General features: G+C 39.4%; 1 protein-coding gene across 1 annotated transcript in view; it reads right to left on the reverse strand.

The window, feature by feature from the left end:
* Nucleotides 1-5,146: 5,146 nt before the first annotated feature.
* Nucleotides 5,147-26,594, reverse strand: part of LOC124157680 — a 539,268-nt gene continuing 517,820 nt past the window's right edge. The window contains exons 4-6 of the mRNA XM_046532618.1: nucleotides 9,473-9,717; nucleotides 8,327-8,467; nucleotides 5,147-7,371 (exon numbers count right to left, since the gene is read on the reverse strand). Coding sequence (XP_046388574.1) covers nucleotides 7,239-7,371; nucleotides 8,327-8,467; nucleotides 9,473-9,717 — 519 coding nt within the window. The 3' untranslated portion in view covers nucleotides 5,147-7,238. The remainder of the gene's footprint in view (nucleotides 7,372-8,326; nucleotides 8,468-9,472; nucleotides 9,718-26,594) is intronic.

Consider the following 26,594-nt stretch of genomic DNA (forward strand, 5'->3'; position numbering starts at 1 on the left):
TAGTCCAGGAGGTGCAGATGTCAAAATGTCAAAATCAAGTACATATATGTAGAATGGAAGACACACGTAGCTCGCCAACACTCAACTAGTGAATGACGTGATGCGTTAAGTGTTGACAAGTGGTGTTGAGTGGAAAACAAAAAAACACGTACAATGCGCACGGTGGAATTCATGAAACCCACAAGTCGGTAGCCTTACCGACACCTTTTTGCTGTCGGTACGGCTACCGACGATCTCCCGTCCTCTCGTCGGTGCCGCACCGACCGGGTTCGTACAGAATCGCACGACTTCTTACCGGTAGTCGGTGTGACGTCGCACCCGACGAATCGGTGCCGCACCGATCGGTTTGGAGTTACAGAATACGGCCCCAGAGCCGTCCCCTTGGAGTGTGGCGAGGAGGTGTTGTTTTCTCTAAGGAGCGAATCGGCATTTGAGGTGGCATATGCCCAATAATGTAGGGTTTTAACGATTGATGCTTTTTGTCTAGAATGATGGCGGCATTTGGCATTTACATAGTATGATCAGTATTCTTGCTTTAATTATTTACAAAGCTGGGTCAATATGAGTTTTATTACCATAAACTCAATATCCTAACATCCCATCAGCTTTCTTTGTGAGGAGAACGTCCAAGAAGGGAAGTCTGTTATTATTATTTTATTTCCATCATGAATGTAATTGAAGTATTTTGGCTGTTAAGGTGTGCTAGGATTTATTCAGTTCAGGGGCGTAGCCAGGAATTTCGTTCGGGGGGGTCCAAAACCAGGGCGGAAAATTTTTGAAAAACAGGTTACTATGGAATGGGTTCTAAACTAATTTAACTAATTTTAACACTTTTAATAATAGAAAAAACTTCATTTGCTAAGTAAATATTTTTAAATTCACGATTTTTCAATATTTCGTTTTCTTTTATGAAGGAAAATAATTGTGTTTTTATATTTTTGAGGGGGGGAGGTCCAGACCCCCCCCTCTGATTCAGTTCATCAATGATGAAGGTACCGTTGAAAATTTCCTTACGTAGGTGGCAGTTATGTCTGAAGGCCGTTTTACACGGTACACGCAATTGCGCATTCTGACGTACGTGCGAAGGTGCAATCAAAATTGCGCCGTGTAAAGCGGTGAATTGCTAGAACACATGCGAGAATGCGTGGATGCAAGACGGAAAAATAGCCCCTGTTCTAATTTCGTTCATGCATTCGCGCAATTCCACGCCATTTTAGTAATTAATGCAGCTCCAACCTGCGCAATTCCGTGCCCCGTGTAAAACAGCCTTGAGAATGGCTGCAGGCTATAGGCTAGATACTTTGCGAGCTTGTGTTTTGGTGAATCAATTGCACAATTTCAATGGGCCGGAGTGGTATCCCATCCGTATGAATTTTAGGCAGGCCATAAAGTCATGAATGTTTGGGAGCGGCTGGAGTAGTGGTCATCTCTCTTCTTGAGGTATTGACGAATGTTTCAGTAGTTCGTTGATGTTCCTATAGATTTTTGCAGTTGGATCTGACTTCAGTTCTCTATAGGTTGGGTCGTCTAGCAAACTGCAAACCTTGTTTTGGCAGTCTTCCTTTGAGACGATTACAGCTGCATTCCCAACGTCGCGCTTCCTAACCCAACCCAACCTCCTGTACCACAAAACATGAGAAATATCACCCTTTCTAATTGCAAATGCAGTATCAACCGATGAAGGCTGTCGAACATCTAATTTAAATACACCTTCAGACAAAGTACCAAAATAATCAGCTTTACCCTCAATTTTACAGCTTCCATGGTCGTATTTTTTTACAGCCATCATGACCAAATACCACTATAAAACCTTTCCTCATCAACTACGAAACTGATAAGTAATTGGTAGCTAACCCTGGCACTAATGTAACCTCTTTGAGTGGTTAAATACCTTGGTTAGGGAATTTCGCTAGCACATTGCCTTTCCCTGTGGTCATCAGATTGGTATCATTAGCGCATCGAACACTGCCCTTTGCTCTGCAGCTTAAAATCATGCATCAGAACTTTGTGCGCGGTCATGTAAGCTGATGCGCCTGAACCTATGATCCAGTCATCTTTAGTGAATGGGACACAACAAGAGTACACAATGAAGAGGAATCCTTTTTCACCTCATTTATGGGACATTCAGACTTATAATGGCCCACCTGCCAGCACTTAAAGCAGTTTACCTTCCTTTAATCTGGCCTCCTGAAATTTTATGGCTTTGATATTGATTTCCTCTCCTTCGGCAGCTTACCTGAAGACTGTTGACCCTTCAGGTTCCTAGTGAATAGAATGGAATCCTCCTCCACATTCTCCAACTTGAGGTAGTCATCCAGGCCAGTGGCGCTACAAGGGGGGGTTTTGGGGGATAAAACCCCCCCCAGAGCTCAGAGAAATTTTTAAGTTTAATCCATTTTACTTATTTGGATCAGTATTACTTATAGAATAGTGTTAGGATTTATCAAATATCCCCAGAAAGCCGTAAAAATTACCATTTTGAACCATCATTCTTCAAATTTTTCTGGAGGAGGGTCCCAGCAACTTCTGCTTACCCTAGTGGGTATGCAATACCCCCACACCCGTAAGTATTAGTTGCGCCGAAAACTCCCCCTAGCCTTAATTCCTAGCTGCGTCCCTGATCCAGGCTGCCATTGAGAATCTTCTCTATGATTTTGCAGGTGGTGAAATCCTTGTCAGGAGTTATCACCTCCGTTCCTACGGGATATGGCAAGCACCCTTCAGGCACACTCCTGAGCATGATTAATAATAATAATAATAGATTTATTGGTCGTTAAGTAAATAATTTACACTTGACCTCGTCAGTTCAGTGTTAATACATATAATTACAGTTTGCATACTTCAATAAAGAACAGGATTATTCAGAAAACCATATCTGCTTCCTGAGTAAAAAACTCATTTACGGAGTACAGTGCTTTAGATGCTAGCCAGGAGTGTACAACAGATTTAAATTTAGTACTGTTGCTTCGTCTTGCAGACGCAGGTAAGTGATTGAAGAGCTTAATACCCATGTTTGAGAAGGATTTTTGTGTTATATTTAGTCTCATTTGACCTGCAAATAGGTGATTAGAGCAACCATGCCATCATCTGCAGGCTTCCCCATGCTTGTCAACTTATTTGATTATAAGAGTCTTTAAATTTCTAATTATTACCTGTTAAACTTAGAGAACATATGTCTTATGATATATTGAACACCTTTTGCTCCCAACCTCTGAGTACATGAGTTCCCTAATAAGTAGCCGATTGGCATCTTAACTCCTTCCATTCATTCAGATTTTGATATCACTGTCACCCACTTGAGTCTTAGTATCACCTGAGATATCAAATACCTCCAAGATTGAAATCCTTCTCAACCATCTCACCTTCTCCATCCATGTCTATTCCCATACAATCAGAAAGAGGGGACTGTTTGCAGCCATCTTTCAATGAAAGATGAATGAAAGATTCTTTCATAGTACATTTTATGGTATTGTACAATGTCTCAATCAGTATCAATTCTCCAATATCTATTCTACTCTCCTATGCATTGGTTACTTAATGCAAGTACCTGCACAAATAAAATTTTACCTGCTTTTTTTTGATGTTGTTACATGAAGGACCTTGAAGGTATATGTGTGCACTGTGCATGGAGTCACCTTTGAAATTGTGTTATGTGAATACCTCAATGTCCGCATAAAACCCCTTTTATAGATTACAAGCTTTCTTTCTGCTATTCATTCATCTAGTAGTGTAACTAGGAATATGATTTGGGGGGCCAAGAAATTGCGACTTCCCCCATGCAACGAGGGATCCGGGGGCGTAGTCACCATTCGGTCACCATGTCTCACTACCATGATATTATTAAATGATCTTTAACTTTAAGCAGATGCAGTTGGTATATGTCAATGCCCTAGAAAATATTTTTAAATATTTTTTAATCTCTTTGAGGCTTTCGGGGGGAAATGTCCCCCTCATTTCCCCCCATAGTTACCACACTGCATTCATCCATCTATCCAACCGGTTCATTCAGCATGCAACCAGCTTTTCTTAATGTGTATGTAGGGGATCTTGTTGTTTTGGTAGCTAGTGTTGACTTCCCTCTTCCTGGGTCTGGGATCAAGTCCTAGTAGTTTCAGAGACTATCTCTCTGCTCTCTCAGAGATTATCTCTGCTTTGGTGCTTTTTGGTGGGTGGATCAAGTGCAGCACATCGTCTGTTAGATGGGGCTTTAAGCCATAGTCTCCTTTATGCCTACATCACAAGAGCAAGCTGCAGCCAATGTCAAGTCTTGTTTTACACTTTCTCCTCTACCATTCATTATTGTGCAAATGAACTAAGCTTTCAGTTGCATCCTCCCAATACTTACTCCACATTTTTGTGATTAACTTTTGCTACTTGTTCCTTTTCATCCAATTTCAGTATTTACTGAAGTGACCATTTCCCTCCAATCGATTCATATAGTAAATCAATTGTTCTACTGAGTCAACTTTGTTACTTCTAGCCTTCAAACTTTGATTTGGTTTCTTTGCTTAGAAATTGTATGCATACTAGAATCTCAGTGAGAATTTCATGAGGAATTAGTTTTAATATTTGAAGGTGTATTTCCAGGGAGGGATCCAGGATTTTTTTCTGGGGGGGGGGGGGGGGGGGGGGGGGAGGACTCAAGGGTCTGACAAGTCTTCTCATATTTGAGATTAAAAACAAAATACAGCAATTACTGTAGAATTTATTCTATTTATTTTGATATGAAAGTTACCAATATTAAATTAAATGATTGAGGCTCCATAATGCACAAAATTAAATGAACCTAATGATTAAAAATCTTGTCTATTTTTTTTAAGCACCTGGGGAGGCACGTGCCCCCATGCCCCCCCTAAATCCGCTTATCTGTATTCCAGTTGTCTGCCGAGCCAAGAGTACCTTTCCTGTCCTTTACCTCAACTGGCTGGCAATCTTTCACTTGATATCACAGGAATTTTAATATGAACTATGGAAGTTGGAAAGATTGTGTTTAACCTTTAATTTATGTGCATGTCCCCATGGACTCTGGGACTCAAAAGCCTATATGAGCCCAAAATATTTAAGAGATGTAATTAAATCCAGAAATAAGTGGTATCCATCAGGCATTTATATCAGGTGACCAAAAGTTAATAAATATAAGAACAAGTTATTAATACAAAATTTATTTTTTATTTTATATAATGCGTGGACACATACATAATACCAATTTCATCTCTTCAAAGTTGAGTAAAATTCAGTCTGAACCCTTAATGAAAAAGTAATGAATATAAACCAATTTTTCATTTCATCATAAGTATTTTAAAGACTAAAATTTTTAATAAATTTCATGTTATTAAGTCACCAATTAATAGTATCACAGTAGAGCTTCAATTATCCATAGTTTGACTAAGGGGTATACAGCAATCCCCTTCCCATCCAGTTCCTGCATACAATCCAGTTTCCTTCTTCTCCTTCCAACCCTCCTTTATTCTTCCTTTCCTGTTCTCCTGATCCTCAAAATAACTATTTTTCAAGTCAGTGGGAGCAAAGTAAGTATGGAAAGGATAAATTGGAAGCCAAAGTTAACTCAGAAGAGAAAATTATCATCAATTGATAATTTTTTTATTTTTTCCATCTGTTTTGGCTTTTACCTCTAATAGGATGGATAATCGAAGCTCTACAGAACAAACTAATGCACTTTCATCACAACTTTCAAGAGTTAAAATTCTACAATTAAATAAATTTGACAGTTACATAATTTTCTTAACCTGTTGGCAATCCTCGAACACATAGTTATCACTTGATGTTATACCATCTCCAGAGACTAGGCTTTTTAAAATTTCTACATAATGCCAGTAAATTCATGAACATTATCATTGATTTATGAAAACATTGAACAGACTTGATTATAGACCCTGGAAAGGTTTACTAAAGTTTCAATATTTGATGATATTAAATGATGTTAATAGCTGGCGCACACATATTGAAGCATTTCTATACAAAAGCAATAATGCTTAGTGCAAACACAATAGGTAATCCTCAGGTTTTTTGATGTTGTGCCCTGGGGCACTAGCACCACAAAATAGACAATTTCCATGCCTGAAACAAGTAGGTACCTAGATAATCTTAAGGGTGAAAATAGAGTTAGAACTAGCATTTTTGGTTCACATTTATATACACACACACAAGTCAACTGAAATACATTAGTTTTCATCTAACCTGAACAAACATTCTCATGCATATTATCTGCACATCAGGAACCTCCCTTGTAGAGATTCCTTGGAAAATTATATTGCTATGTGGTGGAGACAAAAAAGCAATATGTAAATGCACTATTTCAAATTAGCATTTTCAGTTCAATGTACAGAGCTGTTATGATGTAATTGATGACGCAGCACAAATATTGACTTGTGCATGCGTTACTTATCATGTTTGTTGGAAAAATATCTTAATCCTGCAGTTTCACTCACTCATATAGACACAACAATTCACACTTATGCACAAAATATGTAGTTTCTTAATGGGTTCGGTGGATCATTCCCATTGAGTATTCAGTTCACCTTCCAGCGAGCACTATTTTGTTTTTGAAAGCATAGTGCTCCTCCTTTGGTATTCTCATTGAAAACATGAGATTGCACACTGCACTCCTTGCTAGCCTCAGGCCAATGCAAAAAATCAGCAAAATAAAGGCTGGAATGGCTTGCACAAAATTTGCATGAGATAATCCAGGGTAATCAATCATTTTCAATCACCTTTCTGCCAATTCATTACCCTTCCGCGATTCCTCAACTTTTCTTCATCAAATTTTTATCATTCCTCTAGAGAGATAGCCTTACATTAAGCATTAAAATTGGGTTTGTGTTACAGGAAAGTTTTTCAGACTGGAGAAATTGATGGTAATAATTAATAAGGTACATTTTTTCTAGAGCAAACCAAAAATTAGTTTCATACTCCTAATTATTCTCTTTACTTGGCTGTAAGAAATACAATTCAAACCATTTTCATGGAAAATCTTAAGCCAAAGAGAGTCAATAACTGCAGATAAGAATGGCTTGTCCACTTGACTTTATAGTTATTCAGTTTTCAATGACAAATATGTTTTTAAGGTAAAGATAGAAGCATTAAGAAAGGAATGACAATTTTATCGCAGCTTCCTATGATGTAAAATTAATACAGGAAGGTCATGAACTACCTCTGGAGTTAAAAATGATAAACATAATGATTTGATGGCAGCATGATTTTTTTACATGCTCATTATTTTATTTATACTCATCCATTGTGTATCGCTGCCAAGCAGCAAATTTCTCTCGCTTCCTTGGGCAACGTCCTGCTCTCCTTATGTAGGAGCCAAATTCACATGTAGGAGGAAGGCATTCCTCACTCTGTATACAGCTGTTTGAAAATGAAAAAAATCAATAAGCTAGTGAAAAACATAACAGAAAAAGAGAGTAAGAAAATGTACAACTCGAAGATGGAAGTAAATATGTAGGTACAAATATAACTCTGTTCTATATAATATAGATTCCACTTAAGTATATATTTTTATTCATTGCTCTTAGAATCTACTATTTTCTATGATGTCAAAAGATATAATGATGCTTGGAATATGGTAGATGGAAGATGAAAAGAGACGTGCAATTTCATGTTTAGAGGTAGACCATGTTATAATAGGCAACAATTGGCATTTGGATGTTACTTTAAAAGTTCAATCATATAAATACCTAACTTTAGCAAAAATGTTGAAAGAACTTAATAGCTTTAAAAGTACTTATGATTCATTCTCTTTGCAGACATCAGGGCAAGGCTGCAGGAAGAGGGGTGATCGAGGGGATCAATACGCTTTAGTAATTTTGGAAGGATACCTTTCGGATAGTATTTGGTGTGAACTCTCTCTTTGAACTCCCCCAAAATACATTTCCGCCTCTAAATCCCCCAAAAATCAGTTCTGGCTATAAAAAATCGAAATTGGAAGCTATGACATGGCAGAAGAGCTCCATAATAGCATTCGAGAGACTTGTGACTTCAACATTTTATTTAACATAGAACGAACGGTTTCGGCTGTCAAGGCATTTTCAAGTGCAATTAACAAAGTCTCTTGATTGCTATTCTATGTATGGTATTGCTACAGTTCTATGAGGAATCCAGGTCATTCCATTAGGCCACTTATGGCGTGAAATGGCAAGCATTACTGGAACATTGGACATTACCACAAAATATAATGAGAGCTCATATACTCCCAAAAACCAACAAGGGTCACAACAACCAAGCAAAAGTTACTGTGCAATTTATCCTGCCTTGGTGGAAAGGGAAAATAATATTTGTCAGATATTGATACTTGTATACTTACAGCCTATCGGGCAAGGAGAAATACTCCTTTCCCCTTTTAGCTCTTATACACTCTCGTTGTTTGTCAAAACAGTCACAAGAGCAGGATCCACTACTGCCACTTGGTGGGTATCTCACAGAATATAGACTGGGACATCGGCAACTGAAAAAAAATCATTCAAACATCTCAATCCGGTTACCTAGTCATTTATTCACTAATTCCTATTCATTTAGACAATTGGCCATTAAAGATTTCCCGAAACAAATTTAGTAGGAAATGATAACTTTAACGATTACATAGTGTGATGCAGGGGCAGATTTTAGGATAAAATTTTTGGGGGGGAGGAATCATGACCTGAGTCCGAGGAGTATGGAATATCCCATGGGAAAGAGTAAAGTTATTCGGGGTAAATTTTATGAGAATATCAATTTTTTACACATTTTGGAGCCTAAAATTTCATTTGCATTCCTAACAACAGATGTACCTAATTGAACAATTTCAGACATTTAAGGATACAAAAACAATTAAAATAATAAAACTTAAAACTTTAATGTAAAATTTGGGTGAGGGGGGCATGTCCCCTGTGACCCCCCCTTTACATTCGTCCCTGGTGTGACAAAGACGAAACCCAGGTTTCAAAAATTTATTGTCATCATCAGGCTCTGTCATGGTAGTGCAAATCTCTTGTCTACGATACATTTGCAGAATCTTGGAGAGTTTTGTGAAATAGAAACCTCTAAATAACACATGACAGAGTTTCTTTGAATTCTCAAAAATCAAAAAGAAGATAGCAAGGAAAGGGAAAGGCTGCAGGGAGCAGATTAGCAGCAAGTAACTTTAAGAAATTTCTGCCTTTGCCCATGAATTTCTACTCATTGTCATAATTTTTCCTCCCTTCCCTGTAAAGAACCTTGACCAGCAAAGTTTCACAATTTTAATACCTTGAAAAATAAATCAATTCACTTTATTATCATGCTCTATCAGACTTAGTAATGAAAATGTATTTCTGAACTCTATCAAGAACTGTTTGTAACTGAGCTATCATGCACTGTTCATTGGTATATGTAGGTAACACATTGTTAACTATTTTGACATCTATCATGATTATCAAACATTGCTCATCTTTAAGAATATTACAGTTCATATAAGAGATTTCTGGCTACATACTTCCATGCAGGTGGTTGCTCAGGTGTCCTGTCAGGCCTGTAACTGGTGAGGGGGGTCCATCGCCGAGTGTTTTCTGATCGTAGCCCTCCGCTAGAATGCCTGAAGTGCCTCACCATCACATCAGTAGCTTTCCCAGTGTCCCTCGGCATCATTTCCTCCATTTTGTCCTGGCATTCACATTCAGTGTGGTTGTAGAAAACAAGTTTCTCCACCACACTTCTGTGGGAACTGCCTAGTGTTGTAGTCTGGAATGGTATAAAAATGGCAATTAAGAAATAGAACATTTCAATGTGGTCATTTGGGAAAGAACTAAAATAAATCACAGCTCACCACCAAATGATAATTGGGCATAAAAAAGTGAATTAATTGCAAGATAGAGAGGTATAAATCCAAGGGCCCACACCAATAATAAATATAATTATTGTAAAATTAATACACATATAACTATACCCAGTTCATTAAGTGATAGGCAGCAGAGCCGGCCTTAGGGCGGGGCGCTCGGGGCGACTGCCCCGAGCCCCGCGCTTTGGGGGGCCCCGCGTTCGTGAAAAAAATTCAAATATACGATAGTTTGAAAACGCAATTTCAACTATTACTGTATTGTTAAGTCCGTGCTAGCCAAAAAATAATATTATGAAATAGGAATAATAATGCAGTAATTTAAAGTAAAAAGTGCGCTTTTTATGTTTATTTTACGTTATAATTTTATGAATAAATATAATTATAAATTTAATTTGTATTATACTATTTTGAACTCAAATGCGTGATGGTATCATAACGGCGTAATTACGAAATCTGAATTTGGGAGGGGAACACATACTTAGCCAGAGAGTGGTAGGGATTCAAAATGCTCGAGTTTGTAGATGGGGTATAGAGTTTAATATTTTAAGTGAAGGGCCCCGCACTGAAGGTTCGCCCCTAGCCCCACACCTGCTAGCGCCGTCACTGATAGGCAGTACACACTATGGAAGATGGTCAATTTTTTTCATTTCCACACTTTTCACATAAAACGGAGTAGCACTATTTTTTCTGTTTTTAATTGCGTTAATGATTTAGGAAGTTTCTTTTTTTTACAAAAGCTAGACCTTAACCCTTTCAGTGCCAGCCTCCTTTTTGAAGTGCACTCTTAGAAAGTCAGGCTATGTAATTTTGCCAATTTGTAGGATTTTTCATAGAATTTTCTGAAATCCCAACATTATTGCATGGATCCTTTTTTCATTTACAGTTCAAATACTTACATTATTGATAAATAACTTCACCTGTCATAATCTGCTCAGTAAAACTCGTGAAAAATATTTGATTTATAATTAATTAATAACACATAGCCTATGGATTGTCCTGTGGGGTCTTTGCACTTACTCTTTGAGCTAATAGATCAGTCGGCTCGCTCCAAGTGAACCCCCCAAAATACATTCCTCCAGAACATGATAGGTGAGTGACTTAGCCATGAGTGCAATGATCATTATATTCCTCATATTTAAGCTTTTTATGAGTTACCAGGTGGATTTTTCTAAATTTTGTTCAACAATGCCAATTGGAACTTGTGTCAATGATTTTTTATTTTCACTCAATGTGAGCAAATATTTGGTTGTGACATGTGTAAATCCTTGTTGATTCTTCCAAATTTTTACAAATAAACTTTCATTGCTAGAAGGAAAATTTGAAATGTGATTTGAAGCAAAAATTCAGAAATTGCACTTTTTAGGGACACCCTAATGGTTGCTGCATGCTTTGACACCTCATTGAACACTAAAAATATATTTAATAATGGGATTTCCTTATTTGAAATGAGTTAACCTAACTGTACATTAATCTAGGCCCCCACGTTTATCGATCTATCATTTTAAATCACTTCTAAGCACTGTTAGTACGTGCAAGAGATAAAGAGAGCCAATCTTAATGGGGTGAAATTGCATAACTTTTATTTGATGAATATTTCTGAAGAGCCTTGACCCGGTGCGTTCACTTCTCGTTGTTAAGGTTATACTCTGCAGTGAAGTAAACTAATTTCTGGTGTTGTTAACACCAATGAGAACCCAAGGGTTCTTTCAGGGTTCTTTCTTCAAGGGTTCTTTCAGGGCCACAATGCACCGGGACCAGGAACCGAGTCAGAGACTTATACGCCCGCGCTCCCGGGGAGGGGTTTGGAAAGGAAGGAAAAAGGCGCCGCCGCGATAGGAGCCCGATGACGACTCTGGGGTTTTCCTATAAATAAAAAAAATCCATCCATCAAATCGTAGGATGGTGTTGCTAACAGTCATCTCCTTTGGGGCGATTATAAGGGAGCATTAAGATACCTCTGCCTTATTGAGGGGGGGGGTTCTAGGGTCTATGTACGCCACAGCCTCAAATAGTCAGATATTTGCTCGATTACCTATCAGTTAACTTCAGAATCCGTTCGAATACGTAAAAATGATCTGAATATTTGATTACCTGCAATAAAGTACATTTTGCACCGAGCAATATCAAGGGTGATTAGGGGAAGGAGATTTTACGCTGAGGGGAAAGGGGTGCGTCTCTCATTCCTCTTCCCGTCTCCTGGATGGATTAGCCCCTGCGATGGACATGATCATTGGAAAGTGTAATATTTAAATCTTGCCGCGTGATCAGCGGTGAAATTTACATAAATTGCCAGGAGTAAAATGACCTTAGACCAGGAATCGAACCATGGGTATGGACAGCGAATTGGTTTGCGCAGTGGCCCTGAAAGCCAAGGGTCTATGAATGATTGTTGTAACCAATACCACTTATGACGTGAATTTTTCAATGAGATGACAGCGTCGGTACTCTTTGATCGCGTCAAATGGGACTTATGAATCGAATGTTTCATTCATTGAAAGGGCAACCAGTTCCATTACTCCATCCCTCGGTTGACTGATGGAATGGCTGTGTGCCAAAGATAACGACATGTCCCGAGTCTCATGCCTTTCGCTTGGGTGACCAACCAATTATCTGAGCTGCCCCGGGAGCATGTTTTCGTCGGTCCTCTTGAATTAAGGCGGGGTCGGATATGAATCACGAGTTAACGTGTGCCATTGGGGAAGCAGATGGGTCATTCGCTGGATATTGACCCAGGCCACCGAGGATAACCAAAACGATTGAGAAGACAGTCGCAAAAAGGGCGACTCCACAACCATCGTCCGATTCTCAAATCATGCATCGTTGGTGGTCAATCCCGTATAGCCTCCCCCTCTGGACCGAAGCCCTCATTCAAAAATAAATTAGTTATAATGCGAAATATTTCCATGCATTTTAGTTTTTTGTATCCATCCTATATTTTATGTGGATTAAATTAATCTTCTGTACATGCAAGAAATAAAATCTTCACTGATTGATACTGAGGGGCTAGATTTACCATAATTCTAATTTTGAGGAGACATACTTACCTACATTGAACCAATTTTTTCCCGGATTTATATTATGCCTGATCGTAAGGATAAATGATTAAGCTCTTCAGATATTGAAAATTAAGATTTTTTGTGGAAATCATTGATCCATAAAATTGTATAAAATATTTTATATTTCTTTGAACGATATTTCTCATCAAAGAAATTCGCTAAGTTCGCTTTCATTTCCTGCTGTATAAAAATATAATACATTGTTTTTAGCACGAATTAAAGGCGTAAGTAGCGGATACGAATTACATAAATAGGTGTAATAAAAAAAAGACGTACCTACTTTTGCAAATGTTTTGGGCTAGTGACGGGCCCGTATTTTAGGCGTAGCACTATAGGAATTCCCAAAATATAGTTATAAGTTTATTCACTGTATCGTTAAAAACAGTACTCATTTCACGCACGGTTTGTCAACATACGCTGATGGAGCCCGAAAATACTGGATTCAACGCCGCGGAAATGTGCGAATCAACAGCACTACTCTTTGCCTTTGGGTCCTGTGGGAAGGAAGGAAGTCCCCCACCCCTAAACCCATTCCTTTGGATGAGGTATCACCAAATTCCCTTAATATGATTTTCGGATGCTATTCGGATTTATAAATTTGTCTCATATAGTATCGTCACTGCTTAGTAATTGATTATAGTATTTTATGTTTCAGGAGAAGATCAACGATTTCTTGAATAGCATTTTATTTTTGAAAAATATCTTCGTCCGTAAGCAATCAAACATTTGTTCTTCGAGGGTGCCCGATTTGATTTGGCATGGTAACTATGCATAACGCATATGAGTAGCATGAACACCATTTAGAATTAATTTTATTTTTGATTGACCCCATACTAGCCTCGATTGACTTTATCCGATGTGGAAATTGGTGAACATAGTGTCAAACGACAAGATCAGGGGTTCAACGTGGACATTACGATGGGTAGCTTAAACAGATGTGCTAGTGGTTCATTTAATAACCATATAGTCAGCGCTTCGGTCCGAAGGTTAGTTTGGATCGATGAGGGCAGAGCACACCCCAAGATTGGCCACCGGGGTGCGATTTGTGGAGCCTACGGATATTTTTACTGGTGGCGACTAAAAGCTTCCATATAAACCAGAGGCTTTTTGATGAAAGACCATACGCTTTACGCGCCAGCATCACGCTCCTCCTCCAATAAATTGCGTTTTTAGAGTCTTATTGCAAGTTTCTATAGCTGCTAGAGAGCTGTTAGGGGAACTTCGCCGTTCCTTGTCCTCAATACGGAAAAGACGGAAAGGAGACAGGAATTTCGGAAAATGAAGGAATTTTAAAGGTGCGAGAAAATGAGTAGCGTTCTAAAACGAAGGATATTTGATTTTATTCGGAACGTCAGAGGTGATCCAAAAAAAGTTGATGCACGCTTGTTGATGAAGTTTTTTTTCCGTAATAATTAGTGAATTCAAGTTACCCATCAGCTATCATAGAGCACCACAATCGAAGATCCGTGTGCATGGGTTCTAGATAAATTCAGAGGAGTTGTCTACTTGTACTCTAGTGAGATGATATTTGACATTCAGACTGAAAAAAATAAACCCGTGTATGCATTTAGTTGAGCCATTGCATGTATCCAAAAATTGTTAAATGTAGTTACCCACTTGTTTCATTGCTAAAATATATCAAATTAAAAATAATCCTGGTCTAACTCATATTTAATTGTTTTGAAAAGGTAGTTGAGCAGAAATCAATGACGCATTTTCGAATGATTGCCTTGGAGTGGAATTAGTTGAAGTTTTAAAATAATAATGGCAGTTATGAAAAAAATTTGGATACGAATCCAAAGCCGTAATTTCTTGATTGCGGATTTTACTATGAGATAAATCATAAACAATTCGCGATCTTTCATTCTTTCGAAAAAAAAATCGTATGTTTGTGATGGCAGAACCGGTGGTCAACTTTCGATTTCACTGGAAAATGATGAACTCCGGCTTCTCCCGTAACGAACTTGTCGGCTGCTCTCGCGCCAAAGACGAACGAAGGAACGCAGATAGGTAGCTGAGGGACGGAACGGATTCGAAATCGCGTGCGCTTGGATGAGATGTGGGTTTGGGCGGGAGAGATTGCGTCCGACGGCCACCCACGGCGCTGGGGTGGAGGGTTGAAGGCGGGCAGCGCGTAATTGGATGGCGGAGCGGGAAGGAGGGGCTCCCCGCGGGCCTTAACCTCATTACGGCACCGGTGCCCTTCGGGAACATAAACACAGGGAAGGGAGGGGCGGACGCTGATTAAGGTGATGCGAGCAATAAGACTTTTCGGAAACGAGACGGAGAGTTTTTTTGCGCGCGATTTCGGTAGCGGAAAATTTACCGTGACTCATTCTGATCATAAATTAATAGAGACTGCAGTCAATTTTTTGCTGACGGAATCATGGCAGGAGGAGGAAAATGTTCTTCCATGACTGAATTTTTCATAATTTCATGTATTCGGTGCCCAGATTATTGCCTGGGTAGTAGATGCCTTTATTTGTTAATTAGTGCCTGGTGTGGGATCCTGGTTAGAAATCAGGTCAAGGAAAATTACGTATTTACGCTGTTGTTTCCTATAAAATTATCATGAAGTACATCTTACTAAAAAATGATGTCAAATCCTCTCTAGGTGTGAGGTATTTCACTATCGTTTGGCTAAGCGCCAATGTAAACTAATGCTGATGGCCCGGTGCACGGGCAGTCAGTGAGACTAAGGCTAAGATATTTAAAGATATCTCACTAACTAAAGGAAAAGGTAACCTATAGTTAGACTATCTAAAGCTATATCGCAGCATGTTAAACCATAGAATCTAGTAAGGTCATTTTAGTAAGAATCAATGCTTTAATAATATGTTGATGTGCTTCTTATTTATTGACGGTAATGACATGCTCTCCGTGGTCTGGTTAGTGGCATTTGTGCGATACGTCCTCTGACGAAAAAAACACAAAACTATTTGGTGATGTCTTATTTTAATCTCGAGTTGAAAAGTCGTGTCTTCACTTGGGTGACAATTACCACATTCCATTATTTTTTGTGATGTTCGATGTAAATATAGACTAAGTTATAATTTGCTTAAAGGAGCAATGGCGTAGCTCGCAAAATTGTCACATTTTATTGTAAGATGCAGGGAAGTTTTGAAAATGGCGCGCGCCATGAAGCCCGAAAATTCCAAAATGATAGCTATTGTTTTAAATAAGCAATACGTGACGAAATTAATAAAGGCCTATTGAGCGAGTGCTATTTCAATCCCGCCGCGTGAACGGCGGTAAAAATTCTCACGAATTCTCATGGAAATTCTACAAATTCGCATTCTTATTCTCATGGCAATTTCACAAAGCGTGATTGATGATTCCTCTTAACCTCGCCGCTACCTAGACCTGTGGTTGTTATTCCCGCCATTAGATTAATCTCTTCACGAAGCATATAAAGCACGAATTCCTAGTTAGTTTTCTTATCCCCTCTTCCTTAATCTTCTGCATGCGATTTGATGAGAGATTTGTGATTCCTTCTCAGTTATGCTTACAGCTCTCGTGCAAGTCGAAAACGAAAAGAAGACGGATGGAGACTTCAATGAAGAATGCTCTGCTGTAGCTGCACATCAGCCACATGCTATGCAGTGTAACAGGTACTCTATATTTTCTCTTGCTCATGAAATATACACATGCAGGGATCTCCATCCTGGTGGCATCCCTTCTCGTAGCACTTAGAAGATACAGCGTTCAGTCCTAGCGAAAGGTCGTTGTAGCGTTGCCTAGTATAACATTGTGAGACTGAAAAAGGCGATTCTCCACAAACCGGATGTCGTGGGTGGAAGGAAAGCTCTGGTGGTTCCTTTAAGATTTAGATTATATGTACACCAAATCAACTCAACCTATTAAGTATAATTAAACGTTTGAACTCTAATTGACATTCATCAAATACATGAGCGTACCCAGCGAGGGGCAGGAGGGGGCAGCTGCCCCCCTAGAAGCAAAAACGCAAATGTCTTTAAGGAAAATAATATTTTTTTCAAGCAAATAATTTTAAAAACTAATTAAGAACTGTTACAGTTTCCTTAAAATGTTGATTTCATTCACCTTTTCCATTCTTAAATCTTACCCATAACTTGAACAACCATGGCTTGCCCCCCCCCACCCCCAGTTTTGATACTGGGTACGCCCTTGCCTTGAAAATAGAGTAGAGATTTAATGTTCCCGAACTGTTCAATTCCCATGGCTCAACCACTCGCCGTCTTAAATGGCAGGATTGTAATGCAATTTTTATATTTATCCTTGTGCCCCGAGAGCGACTAGTAACTAAAATCATCAAGTACAGGCGAAGTATAAGTATTTTTTAAAAGACATTTACGGATATTTCTCAGAGTTTAATGAGGAACTTAAAGTTGGACGGATAAACACCTTGGTACTCCAAGCGCTCGAGTTCAGAAAAACGAAAGGCAATACTATCATCTTCACTTTTTCTCTTTTTTCCCAAATTCTCTTCAGAGTTGTCTGAAATAGAGGGCCATCTCCACCTGTCAAAACAGCGGACGAAAGTGAACGCGTGACTGTATTGACGAGAGACGGCTTGGTGGGAGTTCCTGGGTCATCATCGTCAGCGCTGTCGTTTTTTTTTTAATTCTTCTTTTACCTCGTGCGGCTATGTGGGCTTCTTTGACGCAGGGGGAAAGGGATTCACTTTCATCAACCCTTTTCACGCCTGACCCTCAAGTGGCTGCGTGACGATTGGAGGTGAGAAAACATCCCACGGAGTCATTATGTGGCGGAATCATATTCAACCATTCAGTGTGTTATTGTATGTATCCTGTCGTATACAGCCGCAGGGGTAGTTGTGTGGGAGGGAAGCATTTGGTCACGCGAGAAAAAACAAATGGTGTTTAAAAATCAGATACACTTTTTCAAGGGTTTCAGAATGTTTTATTTACTCATGTATTCGGACTCATACTTCATAGTACCTCTCGCATTTTAAAGTTTTTATTTGAAACTCTTTTAAAAGTCCGTTTGAACTGCGACGGAGCACCAACTGCTTCCTTGAAATATGCTTAACATGTGCTTAATCATCCATATCCAAATGATTTAGCGGGTTACTACGTTGAACTTGAAGCCTGCTTTGAACTCATCAAATTTGCTTAGTTAATTAGAACTTCATCGCTTCAATCGGTGCCTCAACTGCTTTGATATCCATTGAAACTTACTTTTGGAACAGTTCGATATTTCTTTTAACCACAAATTTTAAAGGAATTTCATTTTAGATCTAATTATAATTGCATTTCAATTTAAACCTGCCAGGTAATTTGAGTTTGAACATATTCATTCTGAAATGATCACTAAAGCAAAAAGTGTCACCCATATTTTAGAAAGAATCCAGTGCAACGCAGCTAGATAGCGTTCCAAGGTTTTCATAAATATTCTTTTGCTTTCATAAATGAATATTTTTATAAGCGTAGGACTAAAAATCATGGCAAGTTATTCCTACTGCAACTTCTAGGGAATTTTGTGGAACTCTATGGAAACTGTCAAAGAAATCTGCAGAGCTTCCACAGACAGTGGCGCAACGAGAGGGGGTTTTGGGGGATAAACCCCCCTCCCCAGAGCTCAGAGAAACTTTTAAGTTTCATCCATTTTACTTAATTTGATGAATGTACTTATAGAAAAGTGTAAGGATTAGTAAAATATTCCTCAGAAAGCCATAAAACTCACAATTTTGAACCATTTATTTTAAAAAATTTCTGGGGGAGGGCCCCTGCACCTCCCGCTTATCCTGGCGTGTATACCACACAACCCAGGACTAGTTGCGCCTGAAACTCCCACTAGTCTTAATTCCTAGCTGCGCCCCTGTCTACAGAAACTATAAAATAACGTAGAAGTTCGTTAAAAAGTAAGCCAATATTTTTGAAGACTATGTAACTGCCTAGGGAATTCTCAATTTATCTTCATCACCCAGAAAAAAGCAAAACCACTACACATATTTGGGATGAAAGTTGAAAGGAAGGATAAATAGAAAAAATGGATGATTCTCTGTTGAATTGGTAAAAATTATTCAAATTATAGCAATAAACTTAATTAATGCCACTGAAATAAAATTTGTTTCGACCAGGTTCCATGCATCGGAAGGTAGGTTTATAACATGTAACTATGGACGAACACTAAAATCCATGCCCTGCATGGGGACAACCTACCTAGGTGGCCTTCGGGTGGGCAGGCAATGGTTTTACCCCGCCGCCGCTAAGAAACATTTGAAGGCTTCCTCAAGAATTTTCGGACAGGGATTTGTGATTTGACCGTAATGACACGCTTTTTAAATCTGTGGATAGCTGTATGTAATTGATCAAGTTTACTGATTTTTCAGAAGAATGAGTTGAAAGACGAACGCATGAGGGAAATGTTAACGCCGTAATACAAGGGGCACGTAATTGCACAATCTGACGTGTGTACGAGGGTGCACTCAAAATTGTGTCATGTAAAGCGGTGAATCGCTAGAACGCATGCGAAAATGCATGGACTTGAGATGGAAAAAAGCCCCTATTCGAATTTCGTTCGTTCATTCGCGCAATTGCACACCATAGTGAGAAATTAATGCAGTTATAACCTGCGCAATTATATGCCCCGTGTAAAACGGCCTTTATGCAAGATTTTGACCCACCTCTGCCTGCCTAGGCTCCATATGAAGTCCTTGTGAGTTTTTTTTATCCTCCTCCTTCGAGAAGGTTGTAACTTGAAGGTTTTGACAAGGTGTAGCACGTGGGAGAAAGAGAATGGGTGGTCCGGAGAGGAGGAAAAAAGGTTGTTACGAGCATAATTTCGAGATACCTCCACGGGCATGTTCAAATTATTTGGTGATTCTCTTGGCGCCGTCCTGAGCTCACAGGTCGGTGGAGCGGAATGGAGCAAGGCATTATGCCACTCCGTCGGTTGATTCAGCCAGTATTCAAATTTTCCTTGACGGTCGCCATAAACCTTAAAGGTATTCTCGTCGCCCTCCTAGGAGAGTGCGGAGAGGAGGTCGGGAAAAGCAGACAGTCGAAGGAGCCCGGTTGATTTTATTTACGTCGCCAGGTTTGCCATAAAAATGGACGTGATGGGACTGACAAAAAAATTCGTCTTTTCAAGAATACGCAATATTAAATACGCAGATGGCAGAGGTCCGACTCATGAATAAGGATGAGTAGACAGTAGCCGGTCATGGCATAAAAGCGGAAGAATAGGCCATCGCGTAACAATGATACCTTTTGGAGCACAGGTTTCCGATTTCTTTGAATGCGGAGAAGAAATCGATTTCTCATCGCGGGAAAAGACCGCCACGATAGGGGGACAATGCAATCAATGGCTAAAGGCTATGAAAACAAAGTACGTAAAGATCTTTATCTCTTCGGACTTCATAAAAAAACATTGCATCATTCGCTTTTCAGATGTAAATCTCTTTATAGTAAACTTAAGATTAGGTATAAGGGCCCATAAAGTTTGTCAACAGATAAAGGAAATCGGCCATTAACGGTACTAAAGAGTCGATTTGCAGCGCTCGCGCTTCAGAAATGTTTACATTCTCATTTTGAGTTCTGAACGCACGAACGGAAATAACAAAAGCTCAGTTTTTAATGCATCGAACTCAAAGTTTATACTCGCCGTTACAAGGGGTCGTAATCAACCGAAGTGGTAACTTTTACTCTCGTCGTAAATTGGAGACGAAGAAAAATTGAACGCGGGTTGATATTGGGGTTTTAAGCTTTCTTCTCTTAGCTCCGTGATTTGCTTCCGGCTGGACTCGATGGTATCGTACTCTAACTTAGGGCAGAATGGTATCCTCCTAATTTTCAGCTGGGCTCTTGTACGGGTTAAACAAAAAACCAAATCGTAAAGTTGTTATATGAGTGAATTAGCAACTATGATATTCCCCTAAACTTATTTACTCAAACGTTTAAGGGCTCATTACTACCGCGCGACTGATGATTTTTTGTCAAAAATTTATCAGTTAAAACTTCGGCTATCATCTGTAAATTTTGAGTAGGGTACGTAGATTAGACTCAAGTCTTTATTTGGCAATATCCCAAATTTGAATATTTTACCTCTATATTGAGTCTGAATATCTTGAGACAGCCCAACCTTCCCAGTGTAAGTTGGTGCTGGGAAAGGAATTAACCTGAATGCGTGGAATTCGTACAGTTGTGGTTTAATTATGGTCGAAATCAACCCTAATCTATCTTAAACACACTTTGGAATGAAACACAGTCTGTGAAGGTGATGATTTACGCGTTAGCACCAGTTCCAGCACCAGAGTATATTCCACCGGAAGATAATGCTAATTGTCCCTTAAACGTTATTGGTATATAAATATAGGTTCAGGGATGCAGCCAATATACTCTACTTAATTCCGATCATTAAAGAATGAAAAGAAACAACTCAGCCACCGTGATAACATCACAAGCTCCACTGTTGATTTTCATTCCGTGACATGACCTGTAAATTCCACAACGTGCAAAAGCTCGCGAAATATTGAAGACATGTTAGAAATTCCCAGCATGCGCCTGGAACAATAAGAGGAAGGGCCCGCTGCGAATTACGGCTCATGACGACATTGCCTCGCTAAAGGAGACGTTCCATTGTGGACCCTGAATTATTTCTCCCAAAAAAAAAGAACCCGCATTAAATCCACGGCAATAACTTTCAACCCTCGGGGTGAGGTTGAAAAAAAAAAAACAAGAGAGTTACGAAGTTGCGGCGGCGCACGTGCTTGCTTTCATGGCAGTCCGTGGCGCCCTCCCTCGAGAGAGTAAAAAAAGATGCTGCTTAATCGTCTTCCTCAATCATAGGAGGCGTTGACCCGGCGGTATAGCGTCTCTCGGCCGACAAGTTTGGGAGTGGAGCCGCATCTAGGAATGACTCTGGTGGAAAAGCTCGCCTACGCGATTGTAGAGTGCAACCTAGGCGCAGACAACACCTCCGTCCGCCTCGGAAGAGCGTCACGGAATCCAGCGTACGAATCATTTTTCTTTTCGGCGCACTAACCCTTTGCTATGGTATCTCTCGTGCGCATCTTGGTTTGTTTTTTTTCTCACGGCGCATTCTGAATGAAAACCCCACCTACCTGCTCAGTGAGTTTTTTTTTTCTGTTTTTATTAGTTTAGAGCACTGAACTTTATTCTCTTTTTCACAAGTGGCGTAGCTATAGCGGGGGTGTGGTTCTTAAGAAGACTCATCACTCAAGAGGTCAAATTTTGTATTGATTTGTCAAAGTACTACTTCTTTAAAACCATTCCGGCCTCGATAGAGGTGAGGTGTTCAGTGTACGGGTTATATTTACTTGAGCAGAATACACTTGGCTGCCAAACCGAAGGTCGCGGCGTCAAGTCTCGCATGGAAGTGGGCATTTTTAAATTTGTTGTCCAAATATGTTACAATGACCTTAACTGTGGGGAACTGTGATAGTTAAAAAACATTTTTGTTATTATTTATATTAATTAGATTTTTCATTATTCATAGCGGCAGCCCATGTCAATTATTATGATCTGAAGTATGAAAATTTTACGTCTGTTATAGTAATTCGGTTAAACTGTCATGATAAAGACAAAGGTGATTCCTAATAAAAGTTTCCAGTAGGTGTACACTTGAGATGAAACCGCAATTTTTTTACTACGCGATAGTCGAGTGCGACCATTGCGGAGGACGACACCTCAGAGAAGCGTCAAGGAATCGAGCGTACGAATATTTTTTTTTCGGCCCCACCCCTTTGCTGCATGGTATCTCTCGTGCGCATCTTCCTTTCTTACTTTCACGGCGCGTTCTGAATGGAAACCCCACCTTCCTGTTCACTGAGTTTTTATTTCTGTTTTTAGCAGTTGAGAGCATTGAGCTTTATCTTTTATTTCAAAAGTGGCGTAGTTAGGCCGGGGGCGTGGTTATTAAGAGGACGCATCAGAGGAGCTTAAGAGCTCGCGCTCGAAAGGTTACGTTCTATCTCGATTTGATGAAGTATTTATTACTTAAAACTCAAGAAATCTCCCAGAATTTTTTAGTGGAAATAGGGGTTGATCAATCATTAATCGTCTGACGTCAAACATTAAGAGTTTGTCTCATTACAAGTACGACGGAGAATTTTCTTATCAAAAGTCGGTTTTGCTTGACCATAGTGGACTATATTTTATTACCCCTGAAGATTTCTATATTATGGCGCAATTTCATTAAATTGTTTCGTCAAGGAATGAAAGAATAAAGATGAAATACGGCTGGTCAAGGGGAAGTGATATTAATTCTGATTACGGAATGCAATATACATGAAAGAAGGATATTCATGTTTTCAAGAAAACCTTATCTTTAAATTATTTATCTTGTAGCCAAATATTTGTTAAGCGTGACGTATTGTTTTATAGTTTGTTTCATCTTTGCTCCATCCATTCGGTTTCTTTCATCATTCACACGTTGCCTTTACACTGTACGATAATCTGGAAGAGCCATTAATAAACCCTTTTTCTTCAGACAAAAATATAGTGTTTCCTAAATATAGTATTTATTGCCGATACCTCTTACGCTGAGGCTAGATCGAGGAGTATATTAAGATTATTAAATTTTTAAGAATATAATGAAACAAACGTTAAAATAACTATATTCAAGTTATGTAATAGTACGCCTGATATTTTTGGTATACACAATCTTATTTTTATGAATAAACTTCAACTGGTGTGATGTAAACAAGACAAAATGATCTCTTTCGAAATGCCCCTAAACGCAGTGGCGGATACAGATGGGGGGCGCAGGGGGCGCGCGCCCCCCCCTTGCGGGTCCGCCTTTATTGCCGAACATTGCAAAACCACAATTGTAACTTTTTATATCATAAGATGGCATTGTGTTTTACATGTTTATAATCACTTTAAATAAAATTTTCATATACTTTGCCTGTGACTTGATCATCTTTTATTACGATAAAAGTAAAGACAACTCAAGATATGTTGCGCCCCCCCCTTGAGTTTTTTCTGTATCCGCCCCTGCCTAAACGTCAGAGTCGTTTCCTGGTTATGCCACTGCTTTACTACAAGAATGCTGTTTTTTATGATTTCCCGTGTAGTTGACGTTCCCTATGGGTATACTTATATTTTTATATAAAGAGGTCTTTAATGTCACTATTAACGTGAATAGCCCGGCTGGTATAAAAAACGCCTATCTGTGAAAAGGAGACGATGACTTTCAAACGTAATGAGGGACAACTTTACTTTGAATAAGCTATTTAGTTATATTTTATGATAAAACCGTGGAATTAAATAAGACATGTATGCAGTTGCGGTAGGGTGTGGACTATATTTATACAATGTTTTATTTTTAAATGAACGTTCAAGTAAATACAATTAATATATCCATTGTATAAGTGACCGGCCAGAAAATATTTTCCAGCTGATTCCTAAAATGTCTAGCAGATTTGAATAAATCATGGAGTAAATGTTCGGAATGTCGGTAAATGTTGAGTTTAAAATGTTCAGCGATAACCGATAAGTATCGTGTAAAATGAATGCATAACAGAAAGGATACAGAGTTTGCTACTTAGAGTAGGTACGTATGGTTTCTTTCAGAATATCTAAATCTACTTACATGCTACCCCACAAGCCGCATAAATACTCGTTTGCCAAGGGGTGTTAGGACACCAACCGTCCACATATAAAAGCAAATGCCCAAACAAGATTACGACTAGCATTTATTGAAACCTTTGCCGACCTTTTTGGTTCGTTAGGTTTGGTTCGTTTTGCAGAGGATGTTATGTTAAAAAATGAGTCTCATGGACGTATCAAGAGGAGGGTTTGAAGGTTGTCACTTACCCATAGTTAGTAACATTTAGAACGTTTTGAGAACTTGGACATGGAAAAAGCAATATCCAAGGGAATTTTAAGACTAAGAAAACCTTCCAAAGGTCATTTTATGATATTTAATTTTCAAAATCTCCAGACCCTCTGGTTTTCAATGGGGGTAAAGACACTTCAGACGCCTTCAGACGCTTGTGGGGCACGCCTAGACGCCTAGGGTATCCATTGTAATTTCCTACGTTATAAACGCACTAATTCACTTCGTGTTTCAGCATTTAATCCTCCTCATCTGTAGGAGATTCAGTCTCTTCAGATGTGTGAATCAATTCCGTGGAGAATTGAGATAGACAATGGAAATCGTCGTTAGGCCGTCGTCAACGAAGCCGACGAGGAAGTGCAAGGGCACCTTTTTTCGTTGGTAAATAAAATGCATCATTTGACGCTCAGGCGAATCCACAGCTTGAGAATCCTCAGCCCCTCCCCTCTGTCACTTCGGGATCCTTTCGGCGCGCCGAGAGGCCTATTCTTAGAGGGAATTTCACCCGTCATCGAGGCAGACACATCTTCCGCGAGGAATACCTAATTGATGGCGCCACGCCTCACGTCGCGGGCCAAAGACGCCTCTCCAGGCCACTCCCACCACCGAAAAAACTCCCTTCACGCCCCCACTCCCGTTTTCTACCCTGCACCGGGCCTTGCAGAAACAGTGTATCTTTCAAATTAATCTAAAGTCTAATATTCCTTAGAGCATCTGGCTGTATAAAGGTTTTTCATAGTACTCCTATCCAGTGGCGGATCCAGGATAGGGACAAGGGGGGCTAAGTGATGGTCGGAAAAATTACTATTCTATCTAGTGTAAATTGGACACCCGGGGGGGGGGGGGGGGGGGGGCTTTAGTCCCCTTAGCCCCCCCATCGATCCACCACTGCTCCTATCCAAAGTTTAGCATACTGCAGCCTTTGATATCTCCCTTTTCTCAGGCGGTGTCTTCATGCTTAAGGGCAGTAAGCCAAATTACGTTGAAGAATGAATTTCACATTCATAAAGAAATTATGAGCAATGATAACTTCCCTCTTCTCCTTGTTGGGAAATTACCATTAATATGCATTTCATTGAGGACAAGTTCCCTCAGTTCGTCTATGTTATTTTTCCATGTGCTCTCTTTTATTATTCCTATCACTAAAAAAATGAAATAGCTAAACAGCTCAGCTGGAGGTTTGAGGATGGACCTTATTAAGATTCTGCTGTCGACGCCAATGGGTGGAGTTAATTCTAGAGCTCGGATTGCCATTGTAGTCTGTACGGCAGATCCGACAATGTCATTGATATTACACGGAGGCACTTAGGAACAGTTTTGACAACGGGCATTAACGTGCTGGAGAGATGGAATTCGAAGCAATATACATGCGGAAGGCGCAAGTTTCTCCCCCTTAAAGCATTCTTCGGTCAAGTAAGCTATACATACGCTGCCAGAGTTAGAAATTAAACTTTTACTAAGATGTGGAGGATGTCGTCAGAGCGTATTTTAAATTTGATGAACGCTTAGCGTGACATGTTGGGCATCATATCACCAAGTGACATTTAAAGTCCTCGGTCATCTATTTTAAAACACATTAGAAAACCACATCCGACACGTTCAAATATCTTTAGATATATCATTAATTATTTTCTAGTTGTCTCTATATCGTTGAGAAAGAAGCCATTGTCTTCGAAAGCTCCGAATATTTAAAAATATTTCTTGTGCAAGTGTTTTATTTAATAAGTAGTGAGAGACTTAAGTGCTAGTGACTTGGTGTTTTATTATTATGTGCTACACGCATCATGGATATGCACAGTGCATAAATATTTCACTTAGTTTACGTGACAAATGGGATATTCGCTCTGCTCGAAAAATTTTGCCTTAATGAAATTTTTGAAATGATCGTGACCATGATGACATGGCAACTCCAAAAATTA

The sequence above is a fragment of the Ischnura elegans genome, chromosome 4 (assembly GCF_921293095.1).
Source record: "Ischnura elegans chromosome 4, ioIscEleg1.1, whole genome shotgun sequence".
NCBI classification, from domain to species: domain Eukaryota; kingdom Metazoa; phylum Arthropoda; class Insecta; order Odonata; family Coenagrionidae; genus Ischnura; species Ischnura elegans.